At 38.3% G+C, this 27,244-nt stretch overlaps 1 protein-coding gene across 5 annotated transcripts in view; it reads left to right on the top strand.

Moving 5' to 3' along the window:
- Nucleotides 1-26,566, top strand: part of PAPOLG (poly(A) polymerase gamma) — a 30,359-nt gene extending 3,793 nt beyond the window's left edge. For 2 of the 5 annotated variants that reach the window (XM_069787634.1, XM_069787633.1), the window contains exons 2-23: nucleotides 45-203; nucleotides 279-345; nucleotides 991-1,072; nucleotides 1,155-1,264; nucleotides 2,497-2,550; nucleotides 3,620-3,731; nucleotides 4,378-4,467; nucleotides 5,077-5,215; nucleotides 5,372-5,444; nucleotides 5,527-5,647; nucleotides 5,965-6,049; nucleotides 6,450-6,503; nucleotides 8,875-8,994; nucleotides 9,333-9,442; nucleotides 11,742-11,863; nucleotides 11,950-12,119; nucleotides 13,035-13,141; nucleotides 13,218-13,456; nucleotides 14,347-14,418; nucleotides 15,003-15,056; nucleotides 15,889-16,002; nucleotides 18,191-21,487. In XM_069787634.1, the coding sequence (XP_069643735.1) occupies nucleotides 45-203; nucleotides 279-345; nucleotides 991-1,072; nucleotides 1,155-1,264; nucleotides 2,497-2,550; nucleotides 3,620-3,731; nucleotides 4,378-4,467; nucleotides 5,077-5,215; nucleotides 5,372-5,444; nucleotides 5,527-5,647; nucleotides 5,965-6,049; nucleotides 6,450-6,503; nucleotides 8,875-8,994; nucleotides 9,333-9,442; nucleotides 11,742-11,863; nucleotides 11,950-12,119; nucleotides 13,035-13,141; nucleotides 13,218-13,456; nucleotides 14,347-14,418; nucleotides 15,003-15,056; nucleotides 15,889-15,987 (2,239 nt within the window). In that variant the 3' untranslated portion in view covers nucleotides 15,988-16,002; nucleotides 18,191-21,487. Of the gene's footprint in view, nucleotides 1-44; nucleotides 204-278; nucleotides 346-990; nucleotides 1,073-1,154; nucleotides 1,265-2,496; nucleotides 2,551-3,619; nucleotides 3,732-4,377; nucleotides 4,468-5,076; nucleotides 5,220-5,371; nucleotides 5,445-5,526; nucleotides 5,648-5,964; nucleotides 6,050-6,449; nucleotides 6,504-8,874; nucleotides 8,995-9,332; nucleotides 9,443-11,741; nucleotides 11,864-11,949; nucleotides 12,120-13,034; nucleotides 13,142-13,217; nucleotides 13,457-14,346; nucleotides 14,419-15,002; nucleotides 15,057-15,888; nucleotides 16,003-18,190; nucleotides 21,488-21,880; nucleotides 23,073-23,971; nucleotides 24,040-24,761 lie in introns of those variants that run through there. The other 3 variants (XR_011325483.1, XR_011325482.1, XM_069787635.1) reach the window with 3 other exon arrangements.
- The last annotated feature ends 678 nt before the right edge of the window (nucleotides 26,567-27,244 follow it).

The following is a 27,244-nucleotide window of genomic DNA, read 5'->3' as shown; positions in this document are numbered from 1 at the left end:
TATTTTCTTTTGTGGAGTCTTCAGTATTTTATTTTCTCCCACAGTACTCCTAGGCTGCAGAATGAGCCTCAAAGGCACTATGGAATTACTTCTCCAATTAGCTTGGCTCCTCCTAAGGATATAGATTGTATTCATACTCAGAAGCTGATTGAAGCGATGAAACCATTTGGGGTATTTGAAGATGAGGAAGAACTGAACCACAGGTATAGCAAGACTGTAGAATTTCTTAATCTCCTGGATTTTTTTTAGGGCAAACTTAACATGAGTTTTCTTTACAGGCTGGTTGTTCTTGGTAAACTGAATAACTTGGTCAAAGAATGGATTTCCGAACTTGGTGAGAGCAAGGTAAGGATTTCTGACATGCTCTTATCAAGAGAGCTGAAACCTTTTTATTTCTTTTAAAGGCGATACTACTAGGATTTATGACAAAGTTCAATTTTTAACTTTTTTCTTAAGTATCAAGGAGAGCTGTAGTAACTGCCATTGAAATAGTGTATGAAAGATACTTCAGATCAAGATCTTCAAGTCTGGGGCACTGAATGAATTTGTGAAGTGGCTCCATCAGTTGACTTGCAGCAGTTAACAAAGCTGAAACAACCTATTGTGGGGTGAGATAGATGGTAAATGGGCAGTAATCTTGCCCCAAACAGCCTACAGCACTCAATCTAGTTTGAAATTATTACACTTTGGTATGGCTCTTAGATTGTGTTAATTTATGTGCCTCTGCTGCAGGGAAGACTGGTAATAGGTCTTAATTTGTTTAAATTAATGAGAGGACTGCTATATTACTCATTTTTTGTGTGTGATTTGCAAGCACTCACTTCAGGAAAACAGTATCAGTCTATTAGACTAACAACTGATACAGGAGTGAGAAGACATTGTTTATGGAGGCTATTGTAGTCTTTCTAAGTAACTTATCTGCTAGTTAAACTTGCACATAGGTCGATGTGTATCTTCTATTCTACAGAAAACTCTCTCTTCTACCCACAGAATCTTCCCCCTTCAGCAGTAGCAAATGTTGGTGGCAAAATATTTACATTTGGTTCTTACAGGCTTGGAGTACACACTAAAGGTAAACTTCTGTTGTCTGGTCATAGTTCTAATGTTTGAAAGTGTCTTCCAACAATAACAGAAGAAATGGAATCTCTTTGCAGGTGCTGACATAGATGCTGTTTGTGTTGCTCCTAGACATGTAGAAAGATCGGATTTCTTTCAGTCGTTCTTTGAAAAACTAAAACATCAGGAGGGAATAAAAAATCTAAGAGTGAGTAAGCTCTCTCCTTGATAGATTGTACAACTCCTACAATAAGAATATTCATGTTAAAGACTCATATTGGCAGTGAATGTCTTGCAAACCAAAATTAAAAAGGGAATTGTTGCTGAGCACTTTCTAAAATGCTGTTTACGCAGCATGAAAATGTTGAAGTCAAGCTTTTGGTTCTTTTCCTCAATGACTGCACATCACACAAGAATCTTCGTGCAACATTTCTCCCCTACCCATGGTTTGGGAATGAGTCAGCTGTATCAAAAAGCAAGGTTGTCCCTAGGAGCCTTGCTTTAAACTTAGATGTAGGAAGGGGCTTGGAAATAAGGTAATTGCATGCAGGAAGAGGAAGGGGCAGCCTAAAAACTAAGGAAGTTGAATGTGATGTGGAAAGGTTTCTGTCAGTATCTTTGCTGTGGTGTTCCTCTGGATGTACTTGAGGACTTCTAATTTATTTTTTTCTGGTCATATTCTTCTCTGGCTACTCAGCCTGAGACTTTGCAGAAGAGATGCACAGTCAGTTTTACATGAAGTTAATAGCTGTGCTACGAACATACAAAACTGCCTTATAAAATCACCCTCAGGTGCGTATGTTGTGTACCTTGTGTGTAAAACAGGACTCCTGAGAAGTGTTTCTCTCAGCCTAGTCTTCCGTGTGCAGACATTTTGAAAGACTTCATATGCATAGCTAGTGAGTGTTTGTTTAGATGACTCTCACCTGAAAACAGACTCAGTGGGCTGTGGCACGGTTCTAACAAGTGGTCTACAAAATTGAAAACTGTCCCGTAAGGTAGCTGATAGCATCTCAGGCATGATAGAAAATAAAAATACAGGAGGCTAGTGCACACTGTAAAACGTGGACAGAATTATCTAGATTTCTCTGGATGTTAACCAGTAGTAAGATAGCTACAGACATCTCTTACTTTTCTTCCTCACCACCAAGGTAAGTACCTTACAACCTCTGATACTGATGGCTCATTGTGCACTGTTTGTTCATTACAACACATGATCAGCTTCTGAATCTCTTGGCTAAATAACTTCTTAAAGCTAGTATTAGTACTGTATTAGTGCTATACTGCTTGCAGCTTATTAACAAATTTTTTTTGTTCGGCAGCAACTCAGTCTTTATACTGAGTAGTTTAGCAGTGTAAATTCTGTATTTTATCATAGTTTAGGAAAAACATTAAAGTAGCAAAACATGTTTTCTTATGCAGCTATCCCCTCCTTTACAGGCAGTTGAAGATGCATATGTACCAGTTGTCAAGTTTGAATTTGATGGCATTGAGGTAAGCATTTCATATTTTTTTTAAGTGAGTAAATTTTTTTTCTTGCTTTGGAATAGGATAACTTTTCCAGGGACCTGTGACTGTGCTATTTTTGACCACAACCTATCCCAGGAGAAGACATTGCAGTAGAATGGGAGCTTGTAGGAAAATAAGCCCCTAGGAAGCCTGGCAGGCATGGGAGCATCAGGGACATCTTTTTCTAAACCTGTGCTGTAGACCAGGGTAGCCTGCTTGAATAGCATTTATCTCTAGCATTGTGCAGAGTGGGAGCAGAGGCAATATCCTTGCTAATTCTTTTTAGCTCTGACAAGCTGGCTTTCTACAGAGGGATGTGTATAGTGTAATTCACTGTATGAATCATGTGAGCAGACTAAATGTTTTGCTGCAACTCAAAAATGAAGTGGTCATGGGACAAACAATCTGGAAAATGCCAAGTAAAAGTACTCGTTTGACTCCTGCCTAGGTTTGTCAGCTGCAGGAATCCTGGTATCTTGAATACATCTTATACAATGAATAAAGACCTGCATGCTGTAGTAGCTAAGCAAGTTACTGATTGGTATCACTATCATGAAGACATTTATTCAATGACCTTTTTGTGGCCTTTATCTGGTACAGACATTCACGGAATAATTTTCTTGCCTCAGACTGTACTAAAAACCGGATACCTCAGGGACAAAAGGGCTTACTGCATAAAGAAAATGCTCTCTCCTTTGCTGAAGTATAGTTGAGGTGATTGAACTTCTGTCTTAATTCTATGATTAATTTTAAGTTCTCTTTCAATTCAAATTCTAAGTTTAGAGTAAGCTTTTCAACTTTAAAAAACCCTCTTCCTTTCCCTAGCTTAAAAAGAAAGGGGTGATGCAATTAGAGTTTTGTAAATAAAAATGGGACTTCTAGGAATTTTACTGAATCTTCTGGCAAATTAATCTCTTGGGAGATGTATGTATAGTCACATAATTCTAAATACAAATGTTAACCACTCTCTTTAGACTTGACTAACTGTTCCCCACTAGTGTGCTGTTTGCAAACTGTGTGGCATTCTAATGGTTGGCACTTTTTTCCTCTTAAGATTGATCTTGTGTTTGCAAGACTGTCTATGCAAACTGTTTCTGACAATCTTGATCTCAGAGATGACTCGCGTCTCAGAAGCCTGGATATAAGATGTATACGGAGCTTAAATGGTAAGCATATTTACACATCTTTAAAAAGAAAATGTTACTAAAATTTGTATAGAATGCACATTATACAACCCAAGTTTCTGTACAAGATGCAGAAACTGATCCCCTGTATATTTGAGATCTGAGGAGGTGGTGAGTGGGCTTAAATTTAGGTGTTTCAAGTTGTGTGTTTAGGTAGACTTGTGTTTCATGTTTCTTTGATCAGGATGTGTGCATTGTTCTAGTTTGCCACAGAAACTGCTTCAGATGAATAGGTAGAGCACTTGATAGAGAAGAATGTGGTAGTTCATTAAAAAAAAATAATAATTTAAAATACCTGAAGCCTAACTTGCTCACTGTTTAACACTGACTGGTTTAATTGTTCCTGGCTGTTGAAAGCAAGCTGGCTTTCAGAATCCCATAGAAAGGCCTTACTGAAAATTGTTGGCTGTAGTCTAAACTATGAAAAAGCTGTTGAGGGCACCAGTTACCTGAAGTGATACTGAATGTTATGTGTAATCTATAATTTTTAAGGTAATACGAAGCAAGTAATCCAAACTTGTTTTTGTGGACTTGAAGGATAAACTGTAAGCTATTGATCCAGTATAGCATAAAACTGACTTGTATCTGTTACTAGGAACTTCTGTACTTCAACTTTTTTTTCTTACAGGCTGCAGAGTTACTGATGAAATACTACATCTAGTGCCAAATAAAGAGAACTTCCGTCTCACGCTCCGTGCAATTAAACTGTGGGCAAAACGTGAGTAATGTGATTGTTTGTGATCTTTAAACTTTTCAGAGGCACCTCATGCTGAAAAAATAATACCATTAGAAGTACTTCAGCTTTGGATAGCTGTTTAAATAAGTTTTTAGTTTAAAAATGGTTTTTAGTTTAGATTCAAGGACTGTCCGTGTGGTAGATTCTGTGTATGTGTTTTTTTTAATGGAGGTAGAGTGGGGAGTGCCTACAAGACAAGGTGCTGCGTTGCTTATCAGGAGCCTGACTACAAATGATAAAAATGCCAAGTTAAGTATAAAAGCTTGATACATAAGGAAGAAGAAAATATTGTTTGCACGTGTGACTAGAGCAAGTGCTAGAAGAATGGCAGAACCTTTTTCTTAAGGGAAATTGGAGTAAAGCAGTAGCTGTAGCCATGTAGGCAAATTTCAGAGTAGCAGTTTTTTGGGAAGTGGTGTGGTAATGATTCTTTCTCTTATCACTGTAAGGATCATTGCACTGCAAAAATAACTGACTTTGAGGCTGAAGTGTACTAGGTATTCTATAGATTGATAAGTTGGTGGTGTAAATTTGAAGGAATATACTTGGGTATTGAAAGACTACAGGCTAATGACAATGTATCCATTGCAGGGCGTGGCATTTACTCCAACATGCTGGGATTTCTTGGTGGGGTTTCCTGGGCCATGCTAGTAGCAAGAACATGTCAACTCTATCCAAATGCTTTGGCTTCTACTCTTGTTAACAAGTTTTTCTTGGTTTTTTCAAAATGGTAAGAGCTATTTATGACTATTTTAATTTGCATAAAGTAGTAACACTTTTTGAGGTAGTTTTTCATATAAGATTTACACCAACAACATTCAATCCTACCCTGAATTACATGGCAGGGTTTTAAACGGACAGTTAGTTACTGGCTTTTCTTGTATAGGGAATGGCCAAATCCTGTATTGCTGAAACAACCCGAAGAGAGCAATCTTAACTTACCAGTATGGGACCCTAGGGTATGTAGACATTGAATTCAGAAGCCTTTAAACTTTCTTCTAACCTAAGCTGGTGCTAAGCAAGGTTGTTTTAACATCATAGGTGAACCCATCAGACAGATATCATGTAATGCCTATCATCACCCCAGCCTATCCACAGCAGAACTCTACATACAATGTATCTACATCGACGCGAGCGGTAATGGTAGAGGAGTTCAAACATGGTAAAGTTCTTTCCATGCTTATTAAGTGATTAAAAAGTATAATTCTTGCTATATGAAACCACATTGTCTGAATTGGTTATATTCTGCAAGGTGTTCTGCCCTTTTAGGCAGAATAGTTCCCTGGGAAGTATACTTGTTGCAGACGATAAGGCACCAGTTTTCCAATGAATTGTTGTAGTAGACCTGCATTTTGTCAAGGAAATTCCTGCTTTCTGATCTGTCAATTACTGTTCAAAACCTTTATCTTATAAAGTTTATATCATGCTCCGCTAGTCCTAAAAACAAAATGGTAATAAGGTTTTCAACCTTAATTGTAGGTCTTGCAGTTACAAATGAGATTCTCCAAGGAAAATCAGACTGGTCAAAGCTCTTTGAACCACTGAACTTCTTCCAGAAATACAAGTATGTATGAAATCTGTTATCTGAACTTGAAATTATTTACTTACTGGTTAGCATAGTGAGTTTTGGCTTGCAGTCTAAATAGAAGATGGCATTAATGTTTGTTTTTCAGAAACTGGAGGTACTCATATGAATTTTGTTAAGTGTAGGAAAGATAGAAGAACTGTATGTGTTAAGACACTGACACTGTTTTTGTTAAAAAAAAAAAATCAACTATGATACTTATGTGGCAGAACACAATTCTAAAGGATGTGATCAGTTTTTCTTCAGTTAATACTGTGCTGAATACAGGATATAATCTGTCTTTTCCGGGAGTCATATTCTATACATTTAAGGCAGTTTTGGTCTCACTTGAAGGAATATGAAGTCCTGAGCTAGGATGTTAATTTTTCTTTTCTTCTAGACATTATATTGTGCTGACTGCTAGTGCCTCTACTGAAGAGCATCACTTAGAGTGGTAAGTGTTGCTTTGAATGTGGGTTCAATACATAATTGAAACTCAATTCAGGGTTGCACTTCATTTGTTAATACAGTTAACAAAAATAAAGTATTAAACTGTGCAACTAGGCATGGAATACAGTACCAAGTTAAGTAGCAAAACTAAAAGCTTTCTTGTGAAGGAAAGTTAACAAAAATCTTGCTGTTTAAGAAGTTAACCTAAAGATTCAAGTCATGATGAGAAGGAACAAAGAGGACTTGCATGCATATGCCTGAAGGTCAGATGCTTTGTGTCATCTGGAGAAGCAGATGCAAGGAGTCTAAGGAGACTACTTACCCAACACTACTTCAGTGAGGATGTTCCTTGTTACAGAGACAAGTAAACAGGGATTACTTGGTGTCATCAGATGTGTAGTGGACACTGGAGAGCTAGATCTCTTACTGACTTATAGAGCAGTGGTCTCCAAACTTTTTTGATTGTGCACTCCTATCAGCAAAAAAATATAATTTTTGAACACATACTTGCAGTATATATCTACTTGTAAATAAGTTACATACACATTACTGAAGTTCTAATATTTTCTTCCCATACCCTGGGACGGACGGATGGACACCCCCACACACATACCCCAACACACACCCCACCCCCCCACTTTGAATGAAGATGACTGTTCTAGAGCCTTAGATAACTTGGTTTCCTAACTTTTTTTCTGGATGTAATATTTCATTTAGGACTAGATTGCACTCAATTCTAAGTTGCTCTGGTTATGTAGTCAGCCTATTCCAGACCTGCTTTTCTCCAGTGAAGTGAAATGAGGCTGTTTAGTCTGGGTGAAACCTGATAGTCTGCACAGAGCATCTGAATGCTGATAAATACTATTTACTAAGTTTTTTAATCTAGTAGTGTGCTCAGGCATCTTATGTTTAGTGCTGAAAATGATCATTTCAGCATGCTTGGTAGTGGATAGGTAAATTGGGAGAGTGCTGATGTAATTTGTGAAATGTAATGCGAGAACCACTTCAATTGTAGTTAGAGGAAATGACTGCTTATGACATGATATTTGTCACTGTCTCAAGGGAGATATGTCAATAGTAACTTGTTTAACCTATGTGGATAGGCTGACTAACTGTGAATCTTGAAATAAGGGGAAATGGTGAGGAATTAAGGTACTGTGATGTGTGTGTTCTTACTTTGCTCAAGTAAGCAAGCAAAATAGCTCTGTGTAACAGACCCCTGTTCTGAGGGCGCCTTGGTTATACTTCAGTTTGGCTTGCGCTTTAAGGCAAATAATTTAATTCTTGTGCTATCTCTAAAAGCTATCTTATTTAATGCTTAAAAATGGCTCTAATAGGTAATACCTTTTACCTGAACTCTTTAATATGTTCCCTTAGAAATCGTATCAGCTACAGCTTGATGTCAGTCAGTTAGGTATACAACAAGGAGTTATGGGCAGAGGGCTTAAAAACATTTCACATTAAAAACTATTTGGCTCTAAGTGAACAAAGCTTATTGTGTCATCACAATAAAGATGAGGAAAGTTCTGGCTCCCGTAAAAGCTGATGTTTTTGCAGTGACAGATGGCAGCAAATGGAGCTTAGTTTTGCATCTGGGAAAATTAAAAGCAGAAGATAAACTTGCTTCAGTTTGTCTCCTATAAGAACAAGTTTAGTTCACCAACTCTTGAATAGATTTGGGAATAGATAGCACATCTCTGTTGTTCGTCAATATAAGATACTGTTGAAGAATGTACAGATTTCTGACTGCCTTCAAAGTTAGCAGTGTTTTAGGTAAAAGGGTAAAATGCCAGTACTTCATTTAAATGAAAAGCCTTTGTGGTCATGATTCATTTCTTGGGTAAGTTTCTGATGATACTGTGTTGACTAGATAATTTGTTTATTAGAGGAACTGTATTTTTCAGTTAGGCTGGGAAAAGGTAAAATCTTTTCACAGATCAATCTGCAGGAAGAATTGCATCTTTACTCAGGTGTAATTGAACAGTTGTGCTTGAGCCTTTTCTAAACTGTTCTTCTTGACCTTTGGGGTAAAAAGGAGTTTTGCTGCACTTCAAAATGCAGCCAGAGGTGCTGGGAATCTGCTTCTTGTTGATATTTTCATTATAGGTTATATGTTGAAGTGTTGTATCTGACCTGTTAAGAGTTCAAGTTAAGCTTATTTACCTCTGTCTTTTGGAAGTTTTAAAGCTCAAATGTCACTGGAAACATCTCAAACTACAGTGTGTATGATATAAATATCCAGTATCTGCTCAGCTGAATGAAACTTACTACTTACTGATTGTTTAGCACTTGTATTACCATTGTATTATAAAAAAGCATATAACTACTGTGCTGGAAACAGTTAAAAATGAGTAAATGTCTTTTGTTCTTACTAGGATTGGCCTTGTTGAATCTAAAATTCGTGTGCTGGTTGGAAACTTGGAGAGGAATGAATTTATAACTATTGCACATGTAAAGCCACAGTCTTTCCCTGGCAACCGAGAACTTTGTAAACAGTGAGTTTCATTACTTTCTGAACTACAGCTTGGCCAATGTATTGTACCTTGTCTATATTCATTCACCTCAGCTTATCTGTGGGAGATCTTCAGTTACATACCTACTGTTTTGTAGGTATGTGGTCTGACGGGCAAAGTTCTGAGCATGTAAGATCTTTTTAAAGAACGGAGAACTTCAGGAAGGAGTTCTTGGAGAACTTAAGTAGGGGCTGACTCTAATCTTTAACTGCTGCGTACAACTAAACTGTTTCACTTAATCCCTTCTTGAGAGCAGATACTAGCATCCAAATAAATGGCATCTGTGCATAAATGATAGACTTGTGAATCTGTCTTTTTAGGAGTGGATATGTGTCAATGTGGTTTCTTGGAATCGTATTTAGGAAAGTGGAAAATGCAGAAAGTGTTAACATTGATTTAACCTGTGTTATACAGTCATTCACAGATACAGGTAAGCCTATATTTTGCTCTAGTCTTGTAAGGTTTCATTTTTTTATTCTAGTGCAAGTTGCTTCACATAGTGAGTTGTTCTTCCTTCTGGTATTAGCTATTAGGTATTTCTATAGAACACGACATATAGAAGATTAGCTTTAAAAACACACTATTTTGACACTTTGGCAAAGTAAGTCCATCTTGAAACAAAAGTGTGCACTACAGTCATATACCGTATGTGAAATAACAGTTCTGCAGATCATAGTAAACACACGCAAAGGAACTGCGATTCATGAAGTGGACAGTCAGATGTGAAGCCAGGAGATATCCATTTACTGGGTGTAGCTACACTTGTCAAAAACAGTTGTCAGTTGCTGAACTTCAGAAGTGAGAATTAACTGTATCAGGCTCTAAAGTAAGTTGTTAATGCCTGTTGACAGTACTTTTCCAAAATAACAGTTTGCGTATGATATCATCCCAGAACTTTGAAAGTCAATGAGTTGTCACATTGTAATTACATGCAGTCTTGTATGTAAACCTTTGTGTTCATCTTCCATTAATATTTTTGACAGATGTAGAAATAAAGTAATATTGCAAGTGTCGTTAGATAATGCTAGAATAAAGGGGTTTGGGGGTGAGCGGTTGTTTGAAAGTATAGGTCTTTTCCACAATCTGTTTACTTCTTCCCAAGCTGACTGCTCTTGTGCCTTTCAGAAGTGCATGTGTGCTGTCGGGCTCATGCCTAGCTATCATAATGAAGAAGGGAAATCGGGTTACTCTTCTGAAGTTACAACTGTGTTTGGACAAAAAGTTCTAAACAGTGGACTCCTTTAAATGTTTGTTTGCACTGATGAAGAGTTTATCTGTGGTACCTGTCTGAGCTGGGTGTTGTGTTGCTCAGACAATATGAGTACATGCAGTAAAACTTGACCTTCTTTTTAGCTCATGCTTTGGGATATGAGAAAAGCACAGAAAAAAGGCATCAAAACTCTTGTCTGAGTTTTAAGTCAGGTGGGGTGACTTCCGCAGGCTTGCACTGTTTTCTGAACTGATGCTTGTCTTGTATATTACATCCAGTGGCACTGTGTTTCAATGTTGTGGCAAATATAAATTACTTAAACAAGGTTTATCTACTACTAAGAGGCTAGAACTAATGGTAAAACTTGTATTTCTATGCACAAACTTTATTAGCATAACTGTGTGCTCTTAGTTTAGTGAAGCACAGCCTATAGTTTGAATCCAGAGAGATTGAACAGAAAAGGTATTTCTTGAGAGGTGTGATATCCTTTGGCAAACGTAGGAGTGACCAGTAGTTATGTGCAAGAAAGCTTTTATCACGTGCCTTGACTCTGAGAGAATATGTTTAGAGGGCAAAGATTAACTTCAAGTTGATGGGCTCAAGAGTATAAGGCTCACTGTTTGGAAGGCTTTTGTTAAATGAACTTTATCTCACTTTTACATAAAAACATTATTGAATTTACTTTGAAGCAACTGTTCATATTGGTGTGAACGTTCATATTTGTGCTTTTATTTCACTTCTAGGTCTGCTGTAGAAGGACTTATAAACCTTTTGGTTTTGTTGCATGTCCTTATTTTGATTCCCACTCTGTATGTTAGCAAGCCAACTTTCCAGTTATGCTCATTATAGGCTTGTGAAAATTATCTAAATGTGACTTAATTCTGTGACAACTGCTCTGCTAGTATAGCATTTTTAAGTTGTGTAAAAGGTTGTTTGCAGGCAGTTTAGAAAAGTTGGTTTAAATTGTAGTGGTTCTGATAAGTCAGTTGTCCCTAAAATCCAGTCTGTTTTGGACAGATAGAGTTTTAACACCTAAATTACTGAAAAGTTATATGATGTTACAGAACTGTTATGAAAAAAACCCCCACAATCACCACTATAAATATCAAGTAAAAAAATTAGTCTGAATCTTGAGTAAGGTGTCTGGTCTGTCATCAGCTGTGCACAATTGGGTTGATTCAGAAAGTTCTCTAGATCTATTTTCAACCAGAAAACTAATGGTTAAGGAGTATTATCTCCTTCAAGTTAAAATCAGCTCAGATGTGAGCTGCATGATTAGTAAACCACAGCTGTAACTAAGCACATAAATGCATATTTGAACTTTGAGCTGTTATGTATCTGGTCTGTACTGGATGTGAAATGGGCATCTTAAGTCATGTTCATCTTGAGACAACTTCTTGTTCTTTGTTTGGGCTGGATGGACTTAAAGGCTTGCTGTTTTTACAGACACCATAGGTAGCTTTGACAAATACCTAATGCAAACATTCCCACTAAGCTACAGCACTAAATTTCATGTTAGTTTACAGGCAGGCTAGCAATCTCAATGTGCTGAAGGAAGGTATGAAGATTGAGGCAGCTCATGTGAAGAGAAAGCATCTCCACTATTTTTTGCCTGCAGAAACCTTACAGAAAAGAAAGAAGGTATAATAAAAATTTGGCTCTTCTGGCAATATTTTTTTTGCTTTAATTACTTGAAGACTTAATTTTTTTTGTTGTTGTTGTTTCAGCAAAGCATGCCAGGTATTAGTCAAAATGCTAGTGGGCTTCAGTGCAAAAGGACTTTTTCAGATGGAAGCTGTTTGGACAGTTCCAGAGACATGGACTCCAGAACACCGTATAATTCCTCTTCATTAAATAAGATATCTAAATTGGACGCTTGTACAGCAGAGATAGAAAGGTTAGCACCATAACCTTAAAACTGTGAAGAAGCTGCTTTTTAAGCGACTCACAATGTGAATGAGGTCTAGGATTTCTTGCTTGAATCTGTATTGTTCATAAGTATGTGGAGGGCTCTAATGGCTTTAGGGACAAAGCTGGTATCTCCTTTGGGCACATGGGGGGAGACAGGTTAAAGAAATCCTTGAAAAAAAATTCATTTAATGTACATGAACAGATAGGAAGGAATAAGAACTTGATACCAGAGAAATTATTTGGTCTTAAATATAGATCCCCTTAGGTTAGTGTGTAACTTGAATCAGGAGTATTTTATATGTACATAACTTCTAACAAAAAGTATGGTTAATGCCAAATAGTATTATGTTCTAATGAAGTGGTGATCTTGATCACAGAAACACTAGAGCTGCTGCTGACTTAGTGCAGCAGTATGAGAACTTCAGCAGTAAAAGTGTCTGTCACTTGCTGGGAAGTCTGTTTGTTTATAAGCTACTTCAGCACAGAGGGAATATGTAATCTTGAGACTAATAGCCCAATACTACCAAATGCATAATGCTTGCTGTGTTCAGTCTGTTTGGTACTGTAGGAGTAGCATTAAAAAAAAACAAAAACAACTGGATGCATGTATGGGTAGAGCAAATACATTCATTGTATCCAGCATTCTGTACTGCTTTTTCTAAGCTGGAAAACAGTACAATTACGTAGAGACTCACTAAAGACAATGCTTAAGTTTGAATTTGCAGTCTGAAGTTCAGCAAAATGAACATCTCGTGCTAGATTGCCAGTGAGTTTGTTGTTTAGTAGAGCTGTGACAATGGACTAAGAAGATAAACATTTGTCTTGCATGGACTTTCTGGAAATGAAATGTATAGTATTTTACAAACTAGCATTTTATAACACTAGCATCTGACTTTTACAGAAATGCTGTGTATTGGAAATCTAATGGTGTTAACAATAGAGAGAAGATACCTTGTGTAGCTGTGTCATCAGTGTCTAAGGGACTCCCCATTCCTGTTATCGATTCAAGTATGTATTGAAGTAGTGGGTGGAATGCAGTCTTTAATTTCATGGCTGAACTCTAAAAGCTTGGTGTCTCCTGCAGAAATGGAGGCTACAATTGCAATAAGAACATTGGGACCTCCAGTTGGTTGCAACATTCCAGGACATAACACAGTTTCTCAGCTCAGAGCACGTTTTGTCCAAGGACAGCATGAATTAAGTGGGACTCCAATTACAGATCCTAAGAATGCTGCACCTAAACGACCTTATTCAGTGACCACTAAAGGACCTCATTCACTTACATCAGAAGAATGCCCCAAAAAAACAGTAGACAGAGAAAAGGTAAGGAAGGAGGGGCTAGGCCATGGAGGGTTTGAAGTAGAATTAATTATTGATGTACAATGAATGACATAACTGAGAAGAAATGCATATATACATCCCCAATGGATTCAGGAATCTATATTTAAGCATAATGATAGTTTTACTAGGATTTAGATATGAGAAATTCTTGAATATACTGTATAGCTATAGAACTTTTTTTCCCCACGATCTGGCACTAGTGACTGTTTCTGGCCTGGTGGCAGGGTCTCTAAATACTATTGTACTTGTATATTACTGCACTGACCAATTGCCGAATGAATTGGCTTATTTGGAAGCAGTTCTTAATTCAGAAAAAAATGATCTCAATGAAGAGGATACAAATCTTACACATGTAAAAGTATGAGCTAACCTTGTTCTGGCAGATGATTTTTGAATGCCTATTGATAGTTTTGCTGCTTTAGAAATCAGCAGCCTACTTAATAGGTTGTCCACTGCTGAAATGACAGTGTGGAGTTGCTTCTTAAATCTTGTTTTTGTGGAAGCTTTAGATTAATGCTTGACTTATTTTATTGCTATATATAAATCTCCTTAAATAGCTGTTCTTGTGGCTTGACCTCTGATTTGAGGCAGAGGCAAAGAACAACTAGAAAAAACCCTCAATTTTGACACTTGTAAAGAATCAACTTGCAGAACTGTTATCTACGATTGAATATTTCAAGTACAGATTTCAAGGTTTGAGTAGTAAGACTTTTTGCGAGGCTTGAGATTCTTGTGTGGTAATGGTAATCTTGTCTAAATGTTGTTTTAAGAATGGCCACTAATAGATTTAATGTGTTGACTGGAAGCTGTACTCAAATATGAAGGTAATTTTAGTATAGCAATTATTTTGAGTCTGTTTTCTGTTCTTCTAGTTAACTGGCCAGGATTCAGCATTCAAAGATGGTGGCAATCCAGAAGATGTCAGCAGCAGATCTACAGGCAATGTAATTTTGAAGGGGTTTTACTCAGTGGACTAACTGAAAAGTTGAATGGACTGTTCTAGTGCCTAGACTACCTCACATAAATATTCTACATGTTTACTGATGTAAACAAAAACATGCTCTTTAGTTTAACTTATTTCAATCTTCATTTCCCAAATGTTACACCTGTATGACCTATCTTTTAAATGTTACTACTGGATGATTTAGTAGTATCTAGTTTCTTTCCATGCTTGAAATAATAATTATTTTTTTTAACCACTCAATTCAGTGATATAAACTGAAACTACTATAAAGACTAAAGCATTTGGCCTCTCAAAGAGAGGATAAAGAGCTTTATATTTAGTGTAGCTTGCTACTGAAGCATAAACTCTTGAGGGCACACCCTTAAAACAAGATGTGGTCTTGTTGGTAGAGTGAAGGTTGAAATAACTGAAAGACTGTTATGTGTGCTTATAGGGCTTAAAAAAAAGAGTTGGAGGTTGTCAGTGCATGTATGTATTTTCAAAGTATCTAGCTGCTAGACCTGGCTGTCTCTCCAGTCATGAATTTGACAATACTGCCTAATAAATCCCTTCTGGCTTTTTTAGGGTGTCTTTGGAGGAAAACCCATGCTGATTCCAGTTATCAACTCAAGATCACAGGTATTTCTTATTGTGCCTTTGTGTTCATAGGTAAAGCAAAACTAGAATTTTTATTTTATGTGCCAAGACTTATGTACTGTTAATCCCTGTGACCTTGGTGATTCTAAGTAGTTGGTAAGCTTTTGCCTATCATGCTTCCACCAAATTGAATAGCTGAACAATGACCTTCCAGGTTTATTCACAAAAGTGAGGCCAAAGTTTCCAAGTTATTGAACTGGAAAAACCATGTTTCCATGCGCTCATACTGACACAGTTTGTTTCCTGATCTGCTTTTTTTTATTAAGCAAAAAGATCTGTACTCCTTGCAGAACTTCCATAAGGTGATCTGAACTCTTACTGTCTTAAATACTTGTATACAGATTTTTGTGACAAGACTTGGAAGCTCTGAAGTGTATTAAGTGGCTTTAACTCTTCTGTCTCATGTAAAATGTTGTGAAATTGAGGGTTATAAGACTGGAAGTAATCTGGACAGTAGAGACACTGTTTTCCTGATCCATGGATCTGAGAAGAATGGTAGCTTCCTCTATTATGCTGTCAAGCAATTTGCAATTTATTTCCCACCCTCAGGAATATAATTATCTCAACTGATGCCAGGAAAGAAGTGTGCGGAGGGGAAAATACTCTTCCTCTGTAAACTGGTGTTAACTAAACAAGGGGTGTGGTGAAAAAAAGTCCTTCTCTGCAAATATTTGGGTTTGGGCTATGCTGTTTTGGTACTTAAAGAATGTTGTTATATTCAGCTAGGAAAGGGTTTATCTGCTGCTACTTCTGAATTGATGAATTTAAAACTTTCCTTTTTTTTTTTTTTGTGGCATCTTTTTGTGTGTTGTAGAGGCTTTCCAGCAAAGAACTACCAGATTCTTCATCTCCTGTTCCAACAAATAGTATTCGTATTATTAAAAGATCCATCAAACTTACACTTAATGGGTAACCAGTATCTCTTCAGGTAAAGATGATAATCGCTTGTTTAGTGGTCCATATTATCAACATGTATTGTTACTAACAAAGTATGGAAGATTACTCTTGCATACTGCAATTGGCCAGTTAAAATCATGGCCTTATTTTATGATATTGTTTGATGCTTGCTTCCTTTTGAACTGTTCTTTGCATATTCTTGTAACAGTTGTCTTAGTCTTTTTAAAAGTCTTAACTGTCACTAGCTGAAACAGCTTTTGAAAAAGCCACAAAAAACAGCCTGCCCTGTGACTTGGATTCAGAATGCATGTAAACAGGTTAATTAGTCACTACAGCCACGTTGTGGTTTCAAGTGTGTATGAATGTGCTTGTATTCATTTGTGCTTTCCTAGTTCATGTGCATATACTGTTCTTATCTTAAATTGTTTTCCCATTTGGCACATACACTCCTGTGCATCTATCACAATTGTGCTCAGCTTCCTCAGCTAGTAGCTTTCCACTGCCTAACACAGCCACACACTACACAAGTATTGCCTCCCATGGAGGCCCATAAATAATTTAAATATTGAAGAAAATGCAGCAGAGGATGCTACCAAGGTATGGAGATGATAGACATGTCCCGTGCCATTGTATCTGATTTTTGTCTTAAGACTGCTCCAGCATGAGACTTGAGGGGTTTTTTTTTGTTGTTGTCACTGGGTAGTAAAGCTAAACTCAGAACACACAGCTGAAGATGTACTTAAACATTGCAATAGCCACGGCTGTTGTGACACTGCTACCCACCTGCAAGGTACAGTCTTGAAAGCAACTGGCATGCAGAAAGTGGTTTCAGATAAACCCTGAAAGCTGTTCTAAATGGTTACATGAAAACTTGTAGTAGTCTGAAGGTCCGGTTCTGTAAACTGATAACACTGCTTACCCAGTTAAGTGCATTAGGGTTTTTTGAGGGGTGGGGAGAAGTACTGGTCATATGAAACAAACGTTATGCTATCTCTCTATTGTAATTTCTTCATAACTTGGTGGTTTTGTAAATGAAGTTGTATGTTTTTCAGAGTATTTTTGTATGTACTGTAAAATACTGTCTTCCAAAGAGAAATTTAAAATCTTCAGTCTTTTTTTTAATGCACATGGGATCTGCTTAAAAAACCCCAAACAACTAAACCAAATGTAAGGCAGGGGGGCAGTGCCACAGAAAATGTGTTCTACAAAATGATAATGTCACGGTACAGTAAATTTGAAGATACTAGGAACACTGCTTTCCTGCTTCTAGTATTTCCAGGTTGTGAATTAACACCTTCTGAATAGTGCGGTTTGCAAACTGCGTTGACATTTAAGTCCCAGTTTGTTATGCAGACAACAGATACCCCTGAATTCTTTTAAAAATAGTTTCTTGGCTTAAACAGGAATTCTGAGCTCTGATCATCTTAAGCATCCACCTAAAAACCCTAGTGACAACACTGAAGAGGCATGTAGCTATCTTGTAAGGTCTTTCTCTAGCGTTCCCCCTACTGCTAGTATTCCAAATTTGTGGAGAAAGCGTGACTATGACAATATACTTACTTTTTTTCCTTATTACCTCTGGTTTCCAGTTTGCTTTAAGTGCAATTTATCTCTTAGAAAATTTGTCTTAGTAGGCTTGAGAGGTCTTATTCTTCCTTCTCCACTCCAAGCACCCCAAAACTTAGGCTGCAAGGCTTAGGTTTACTCACAGGTTAAAATTAAGGAACAGAATGCATGTTACTTAAGTGGCTTTTAGCAGAGCTACACCTTGAGTTTATAAAATGGTTACCTTGGTTTTGTGACCTGTATTAAAACCATGGTATTTAAATATTGTCAATTCTGTGTACTAGTTACAGTATGTATACAGCTTCAGCACCTGTGTAAATAAAATTCCATCATGAATTTGAAGGAAATAAAGCTGAAGTAGGTGATAAGATAAACAGCAAAGCAAATTTGAAAAGTGCTTTGTAATAGTCTACAACCCTGTAATATTATCATGCTTTTAAACAAATTCTTCCACCTGAGTATTCCAAGACTGTTAAAGGCTGTTTTGCCCTTAACCTCTAGGTCAGCATGTGCATTTATGCAACTAGTCTCAAACTAACCTAGCTAATTGATATCAAAGTATATGCCTTTACATGGATTTATTTTTTTTTATTCTTGCTTTGCAGTTATATTCTAATTGCTTTTACTCTCTCCTCCCCTCCCCCCTCTTTTAGGGTGTTAAGAAGAAGTTTAGGAAGAAGTTAGGTTACTAGTTTCTCAGACTTGATCCAGCATAGGTGAGATTACATGCTTTATTTTAGCATACCCTGACTCAACGCTTGGCCCAGTGCAGAGTGACATCACTGTTCTGGAATTTCCCTGGATATTGCAGAAGTTCGATACTGCCCCAGGACTATGCAGATTAGATTACAGCTGTTTTGAATAAAGTTAAAACTGCAACAATTCAACTTAAATGTTTTCCTTTGTTTATGGAGCAAGTCCTCTGTTCAAGTGATTTGAAAGGAAACTTACTCATGCATAAAGACTCAGTGAGGGAGGCTCTTTGATACGAGACTTCCTGCAAACTTTGCTGTTTTCTCTCTGCTTTCTTAGCTGGTTGCTGTGTGTGTGGCTTGGAGGTCCAGATGGAAGGGGTGAGGGATGCATGATCAATATCCTTAAAGAGGAGCAGCTCTGAATTGAAATTGTGCATGGTTAGTAACTTTGAGCAAGAAATTCCATTGCAGGAATTAATGTCTCCTGCAGTTTCACTTGTTGGGTATAAGCAAAGGAATGGTTAATGTGAAGTCACCTCCACTTCTGCTGTTCCAATGGATGTCCCTGTAGAAACTAAGAGAGAAAGTAATAGAATACTTTTTGTTTTAATGAGTAAAAAGCGAAGGGCAAAAAAAAAAAAAAGTATCTTGAAATGGTTAATCTTGACTTTGACTTCAGGAGGGAAGAGGCTTATTAATACTGCCTTTATGTAATACTTAGTGACATAAAGTGTTTAGCCAAAAAACACAAGTGAAAACTCCTAGCTGTATTTTTGTAATTACCTCATCACACTTCTTACAAAGAGTCTGGTCCTGTGCGTTATTCCAGTAAATGAAAAGCTGCGGTTGCAGCATGCTGTGTATCTGTGTGCAGCTGAGGGACTAATCACTGCCCTGGGCTGGAAGCGCTCTGTGCCCTGTCCCCAAAGGAAATCAAACGGCTTCGGGGGCACCTCGGTCTGAGCAGTAACCTGCTCCCCTGACAACGGGCACCTTCCTCTCCCCCAGGACCACCCCAGCAGGCTGCAGCCTTGTCCCTCCACCCGCCCACGGCAGCGTGGCTGTGGGGGCTGCGTGCCCTTTCCCCAGTGGGGAGAGCCGGCGGGGTGAAGGGGAGCTGTGGCCCAGGCTTCCCATGCTGGGGCGGGTTTCCTGCCGTAGGGCCCGTGGCGGGGGCGGGCTGGGGGCCGAGAGCTGCGTGTGCTGTGACTGCTGGCGTGGGACTGCACCGCAGCAGTGCCCAGAGGGCGAGTGGCAGGGAAACATGGCTGCAGCCCTGTGCTGCCTGCCAGCCCTGATCACTGGCCTGGAGGGGTTGGGGGGACCGGCCGCAGCCCCCTGCTTCCTGGCTAGCTCTGCTGCTGCTCTGCCTTTCCTCGAGTCCTGCTGGGCCAGGTTGGGTTAAGCAGAGTACAGGGAGGTATTTTCCAGCCCAGAGGAGAGGGGTGGGTTGTTGAACACTGCTTGCCGCATCCTAGCGTGCTGGTTAGCATGGACTTCCCTGCCCTGCGGCTGTTCCTTCAGCCATCATCTGACCCCGGGGTTACCAAGCTCTGAGTGTGGCCCAAGGGCTCGAGGCTCCAGGCTGCTGGACCTTGTGTATTTTTCTGGGGGCATCATAGCAAAACAGTAGCCTGGAGGCTGATTCTTGTCTTGTTTCAGAAGATACAGCCTGTTGAGCTCTCAGCTGTCTGGTGTTCAAGAAATTGACAGAATTCGAGAAAATCAAACTGGGACTGCTTGTCCTTGGGCAGTTCCTCTTTGCTGGGAAGACCCTGTCTGAATCATCCTGCTCTCTTCACTCAACCTTTTTCTTATTCATACCTCATCTCTTGTCATTTCATCTGATATCAGACTCTTGCCTGTCTTCCTTTCTCACTCAAATCCATCTTTGCTTCCTCTGCATTTGACCTGGGTGGTACTTTATTCTGTGCTGATGGAGTGAAAATCCCATGAGTCCTGAAACCAGAGGAGAAATAACCTACCCTGTTTCGGTTTTAGTGTGTGGCAGCCTGGCAATCAGCTGCCTGCTGTGGGGACCATCCAGCTCACTCTCTGCAGTATATGCAAGGGAGAGAAAGCTGAAAATTTTGGCTAATAAGTAAGTCTGGCAAGCATACATAAGTTCAATCTTTTCAAAGGTTCAACACATGCCCAGATATATGTGTGTTTTTGAAGGAAGAGCAGGAAGTCCAATGGAGACACCAGCCCAGCCTCTGTGCTAAATTTAATGTCCCTGTTTCTGAAATGCGAAGAAGCTAAGACTTTCTTAATAAAAGTTTTAAAAATTCTTTGAATATAATTAAAGCTTGCATATGTTCCCCATGATCATTCTTAGAAATGACTGAGTCATTTCTGTTCTGTTTTTCCTAAAAATCAGCTGGAGGCCCACTATATGTAATCTTATGCCAAAGAAAAGTTTTTGGCAAACTTGGAGTAACTGAAGATGCGGCCTTAAAATAGGAAGTGTTGACTAGCCATAACCAATGAGGTGTGGCGATGGTAATATGACAAAAATAAAACATAGTACCTACTTGCTACAGCATTAACTAAAGCTAGAAAATGCTATAATTTATTTTGTCCCTGCAGTTTTAATTCTGCTCCGTTTTTCCTGTGCGCTCACTTGGCAAGTACAGAAAGTTATGGTAAATGCTATTTCCAAGTGCATGTACACAAAGAAGAAAAACTGAGGTTTTGTGAATCATTTGACATAGAAGTGTGTGGCTGTATGCCTTCAGCATTGCTTTGGCATGTTTGTTGTGATTTTTGTCGGACTGTTTTTCCTCTCATTGATATTGAATTTACATCTTATTACGTACAGCTTTTTCTACTACTTGAGCAGAAGGGCGTAAACCTGTCATTGTGAGCAATACAACAGAGGTTTCTAATTACTAAGCTGAAGAAGTAATAGCTATTTTAAGTTATATATTTTCTGTTAAGTTACATATATTTCTGTTCTTCCAAATGAGGCAGGCATTAGATTGTCAGGAAACTGAAACTTGGTCCTGCTTCTGAACAGTATATATGAAACCAGAAGTCTAAGTATTTCTTGCAAGATTTGTAGCTGGTCATTACATTTACTTCTGTTTTTGTCTAGATGGTATAGCATATATTAATTTTCCCCACTCATTTTGAGTGTTTTTACAGGTCTTTACCAAGGCTGTATCTTTTCTGCTATGTAGGAGGACAGCTGTTGGTAGAGTCTATAAAGCAACCCAGTGCAGGTTTTGTTCAATGCATTTACAAAAAAAATAATTCCAATCTGTTAAATCATGAACAACAGGAAGATCATGGATACAGTGTTTTCTGTACAGTGATTGTTTGCAGTGATTTAGTTAAGAAAATCAAACAGGACAAAAAAACCCACTATTTTGAGGAAAATAACTATGTTGCAAACATCTAAGTACTAGCAATGAGAAGGCAAGGGAATCCCCTGTTTCTGTTCCCCTACTATATAAATCACTGGGTTACACCAAATGCTAAGTTGTGTAAGTACAAAGATGTTTGTTCTTCTGTAACTCAGGGTAAATGTTTGGCACATGCTTGTAAAATTCTAGATCCGTTTACCAAATTATATTCCTCTTACAGAAATAAGTAATCAACAGTGTGTTTGTTTTCTCTCCCATTCTTACATGTTGTGACTTCAAGTGGGGAAAATTCAGTAAAGGTAATATCTCCAGATAAATTTCTCCAGACCGTGCTTACTTAAAGTTGTTTCCAGTTCACCTTTCAGTAACAAGCAAGTTGAGATGGATTGGCCAGAAGCCCAACTATGGAGCTCAAATAGAGGTTCGTATGTTCAGACTCAAATCTTATGTGTGTTCAGCCTTAAAGGTCATCCCTGATTTCAGTGGCTGTGATGTCACTGGGGAAACCCTGCTGCACTTTTGTTTGTCCTTGTGCGAAGGTCTAAAAATGTCAAATAAAAGCAAAGCAACTACTTAGAAAAGTTTAAGTCTTTGCTGTAGAAACTAACCACAGGTTCTTAGTGACTCCTAAGTGAGACTGCGTTATTTCATCAGCTCCTGCTTGTATGTGAACTTGGGTCTCTGTCACTATTCCTTTAGCTTAGATGGTTTTGTTTTTCAACTACTTAGTAAGAAGAGCTTTTGTTGAGAAACATGGGATGATCTTGTATTTGTTAAGTAATGGTTGCCACTAACACCAATGTTTAACATAACCTCTTATCTGAAATAACTGGACAGAGGATGAATCAGGATGTCCACCAAAAGGTCCTTATTTGTATTAAGTTTTGGTACTACTGTGCACTTTTTTCAAGGCTTTCCCTGACACAGTGTCAAATTTTTTCAACACTTAATAATTCTTTACAATATTTCTGAGAAGTTTTTTAAAAATCTGCTTTAACAGATGAAGAATCTAAGGCATAGAGATTGATGACTTACGAAGGGTCAGACAGAAATTTTGTGGCTAATACCAGATACTGAAGCCAAATTGCCTGAATGTGTGAGATTGTGTTGTTTGACCCTTCTTCTTTAGAGTCATGCTAGCCATGCTTGCAGTGGGGATTCCCAGTACAGAACAGTTACTGTATCCAGCTAAGGACTGTTCTACCTATCTCCAGAGACTGTAACTGAAACCAGCTGCTGATTTTTGAGCTGCTACATATGTGATAGCCCACTATTTTTGTTACTTTTTTATAAGCTTGCAAAAACAACTTTTCCTTTCAGACCTTACCTTCTTAAGCAGAAAAAAATAATCACAAATTTGTTTCTTGCTTATTTTTGGTTCTCCACAAAAAAGTCTTGCTAAGAATTTTAGCACAACATGCAGTGCCATAGGACTATCAGATCCAAATTAACATCTTACTAAGTGCTGATGGGTAAGTTCTTATATCTTACTGTTGTGGGGGTGGGTGAGGTTGGTAAGGAGGAATGCAAATAATTCCTGACAGTAGAATTGTTTAAAAAAAAAAAAGTGACATAGTTTCTAAGGAGCTACTACTAGTTTCTACAGAAAATGAATGCATGTGAAGTGTACGTCCTTAAAAAAAAAAAAAAAAAAAAAGGAAAAAATACTGGAGTTCTAACTGTCCAAAATTGTAGGTGGCTTTTTACGTAGTCTTCATTGAGATTCTTGCTTAGACGCTCTGCTAGATGTGCCTTTTTCTGCTGCTGAACAGTTGCTGCAGCATCTAACTGGAGTTTCTATGTGAAGGATGAATGTAGCTCTTAAGTGACTGAATCAATCTTTGCAGAAGTATCATGTCAACCATTATGAAAAAATGGATATCCCGTGATACCATTTCAGCACAGGAGGCTTCATGCTTAAGGTCATGCATTAAAGCCACAAAGGCCTTAGGTATCACAAACTAATGTTGAACTGCATGAATTGGAGAGGCTCTGTTGCTCAGTGAAACATGAATATCTAAGATGTGTGTTAAATACTGCAAGTCTGAGCAGCACAGGACCTTGGTGTTGCCATGGGTTTGCCTCCAACTCACAGCCATGATATCAGACTTTTTTTATTATCGTGCATTTTAGGCCCAAAGTTATCCCCCTTTAGATTCACTGTCAAAAATTACTCTTGGCTTCGGTAGAAGCCAAATCCTTTTATTTAAGAAAGGGTTGTAGCTACTGAGTCAGGTCAGTTGAATTATGAATGTCATATATATATGTGAACTGGTATATTGTTGTATCTTTTTGACTGAATGGTAGAGTTTACAGCAAGTTGCTGGTAGCCATCTCCCTTACAATACTTAAATGAATGTTTTGTTTACAGGGCTGTGTATTTTTATCACTCAGACAAAATTCCAGTCAACCCAAGTGGAAGCTTTGCCTGTAAGAGAGGTGCGTGATTGGGTTTTTGACTCTTAACCATACTGTATTGCTATGAATGTATTATTGCATGTCCCCAAATTTAATAAACTTATTTCTGTAATCAAAGCTTGTTCAGTGCGGTGAACAAGCACAGTAAGTATGCTTCCAGGGCCTAAGAATGTGCTATTTCTTAATGAGCTGCTTACAGCCCCTCAAACAAAAGTGGAAGAAACACTCAGTTGAGGGAAGTTGACATACCCCTTCTCTCCAGCTTTAGGAGTGTGAATCTTCCTAGATTTCTTGAAAAGCTGTTGATCAGTCTCTTCTGCTTGAGTGTATTGTCAGCAAAGATGGAGACGCTCTTGTAAAGGGAGCCACAGAGAATTCTGGCTCCCCTCCATCTTAGTGAGCCAGAACAGGAATTTATGAAGATACCAAACTTCTGTTCATAAAACACTGCTATGCACACTGCATTAGAAAGCTCTGGGTTGGAAGACAGCCAGTATCTTTTGCAAAAGTTGAAAGAATTGTGGGTTAGAGGCTTATAAAGGGGAGGATATTGCAAAAGAAAGAGAAGTGGACAGGATTGCTAGAGAATAGAGAGGCTATGGTCGCTATTAAGGGGAGGGGAAAAAAAAAAACTTTAGTCTGTTAAGCAGTAGCTACTTTGCTGCTCATTGTTTTCATAAACCATAATCGGTTTTTTGGTTTGGTTTGGGTTTGGGTTTTGGGGTTTTTTTTTATCACTTTAGGAGGTTCTTGCCACCACCTTCATCCCTGGGACACTTGAGTCCTCCTTCCCTGGCTGGAGACTCCTGCTTCATCAGTTGTGGTGAATCAACTGTCTGTTTATAGCTAAGGAGCCAAACACTCTGTTAAAGGGAGCAAAAATAACACTACATTTATTTACCCCTGGTTTTTGTTCTTTCAAATTAATTACAGGGATGTTTATAAGGTAGGGTTGTTGACCACACAAGTATAGGTTGTTCATGATACATATAGTCTGGGAGAAACTGTAATTGCTATGCTAAATATAATTTATTCTGTGGTTCCATTCAGCTATATATTTAATTTTATTTTTTCCATTCTTCTTCTAGGGGCACTAGTAAACATTCTTCCAAGCAGGGATAGTAATGATGAGACAGTAATTGTCTGAGTAAATTATCCAAGCGGCCTTCTTTCTTTTTTCACTTCCTATGTTTCTGGTGTCCTCTGGCATCAGAACAGAAGTATACGTTAGTCCTAGGCGATGTAAATTAAAAGTTCTGTCTACATTACAATTAAAAACATGTCGGGTCACATGGTTTCCACTTGACCAGTTACAGCAGTGCTATTTTGCAAATAAGGTTTTTAACTGTGTTGCAAGTGTGAAGTCCTAAACTGACCAAGTCTATAGTAACTGGGTCACCTGCCGCGACAGAGTTTTTCGCGACGTAGGTCATAGCCCTTTTGCTTCTGCAAATATTCCTATAACTGTGTAGCTGTACCAGTATTTATGTTGACACTGAAGCCTAAAGATGCATATTCAGTAAGCAGAAACAATACCATGTGTAACTAAGATATATAAAAGGAATATAAATTCTAGTTTTTAAAAAATCCAGCAACTAAATTACATGGACTTTTGAAGGAACATTGTAATTACTTCAGGTTTACTTCTTAATGGGCTTTTTGCACCCTGAGAGCATTGACATTGCCCACTGTTGGGGAAAAAGAATTAGTAGCAGTAGCATAACAGAGCTCGGGGACCCAGAAAAGAAATCAGTGTACTACTGGATGAATCACATGAAACAAAAGAACAGTTCCTGGCCTGTAGTGCTGGTTGCTAAGTGTAGATAGAGTAAACACAATATATGCTTGTTGTGAAGTAGAGACACTATGTAACAATATGTAGTTTCACATGTAGTTGCCTAAGCATGTAAGAGATTAGACTGACCATGGGACTGTAGTCTTAGACCACCCTGTTGTGCTGTGGAGGCAGGATGATAAATCCCCCCAAATTGCCCCAAAGCCTTAGCAGTCTAAAAATAGAGTAAGAGAACAGGTGAAGATGGTGAAACAGGGTAGCATCACCAATTTACAAGACAGCATCTGTCAGTAAGCTGATCACTATCTGTAAAGAAAGCTGGAATTAAAGCTTTTCTTGCAGCAAGACCTTCATCCTGGAACCTACAGTCTCACTTGGTAGGCCAGATAAGTTTGAAAGACTTGCAGCAGTAAAGGTATCCGGAAAAGAATCAGGTCTCAGTACCAATTTCTGAATTGCAACAGTCTCTCTTCAGACTGTTTATAGGTGGGTGTGGACCATAATGAGTATTAATTAAGTGTAGTAGTTAGTTGTACTTCAGGCAAGTGTCTCTGCCATTACCATGTTTCAGTCTCCTGGAATCAGACAGCTACAGAATTCACTTCTTACTGGACTATGCAGCATCTGTGCCATTGGAAACAGATTTGGTAGCTCACTGAACAACTATGAGTCTCTAGTATCTCCAAAGCTTTGACATGGTAATAAATCTGAATTGGTTTACTCACTGGTTTTTGCTCTTACAGGGTAAGAGAAGGTGGTACCAAAACCCAAAATTTTTGGTGGTACCAAAAATTAACAGCTGTGTTAATTTTTTAAAAGTAACAAACTTCTATAAGTAGACCTATAGATTTGGCTTTTTTGTCTGATTTTTTTTTTTTAAGCAAATGATTATGTAGATTCATAGAAGTACTTTGCAAATTCAAGTGGGAACTTTGGTCTCAGTTTATTTTCTGTTATGCAGATCATTATTTATGCAGGTTTCCTTTTAATGGAAACTCCCGGAAAAGGCAGTCAGCTATCTTTGGCTACTTTTCTTGGAGATGAGAGCTCAAGATACCACAGAGACTAAAGGTCTCTGCTTTGTGCATGAAATTCTTTACCCTCTTGCACTGGAAGAACCATGAAGCCACACAAGATGACAAACAGTTAGAAGCAGATCTAGTGAGACTTACCGGGAAGGCAATAGTTTGCATGCCCTTTTAGGAAATCATTGTAGTGACCACGAGGGGGCATTTTATGAAGACGCCAGTAAGCCCAACTGTATTACTCATCATCACTGGGGGTGCAGAATCAAGGCCCTTAAAGGACAAGCTATTGTCATGGCCAGGAGGAAGGCCAGTAGAACAGTAACCAGACACTTTATTCCAAATCCCACCATCCCATCCCATCGTCGTGTCCCCCCCTTAGTTCATACTCTTTTGATATTGGAGC

This window comes from Haliaeetus albicilla, chromosome 7 (assembly GCF_947461875.1).
Source record: "Haliaeetus albicilla chromosome 7, bHalAlb1.1, whole genome shotgun sequence".
NCBI classification, from domain to species: domain Eukaryota; kingdom Metazoa; phylum Chordata; class Aves; order Accipitriformes; family Accipitridae; genus Haliaeetus; species Haliaeetus albicilla.
The sequence above is the reverse complement of the archived record's forward strand: the minus strand, read 5'-3'. Positions and strand labels throughout refer to the sequence as shown.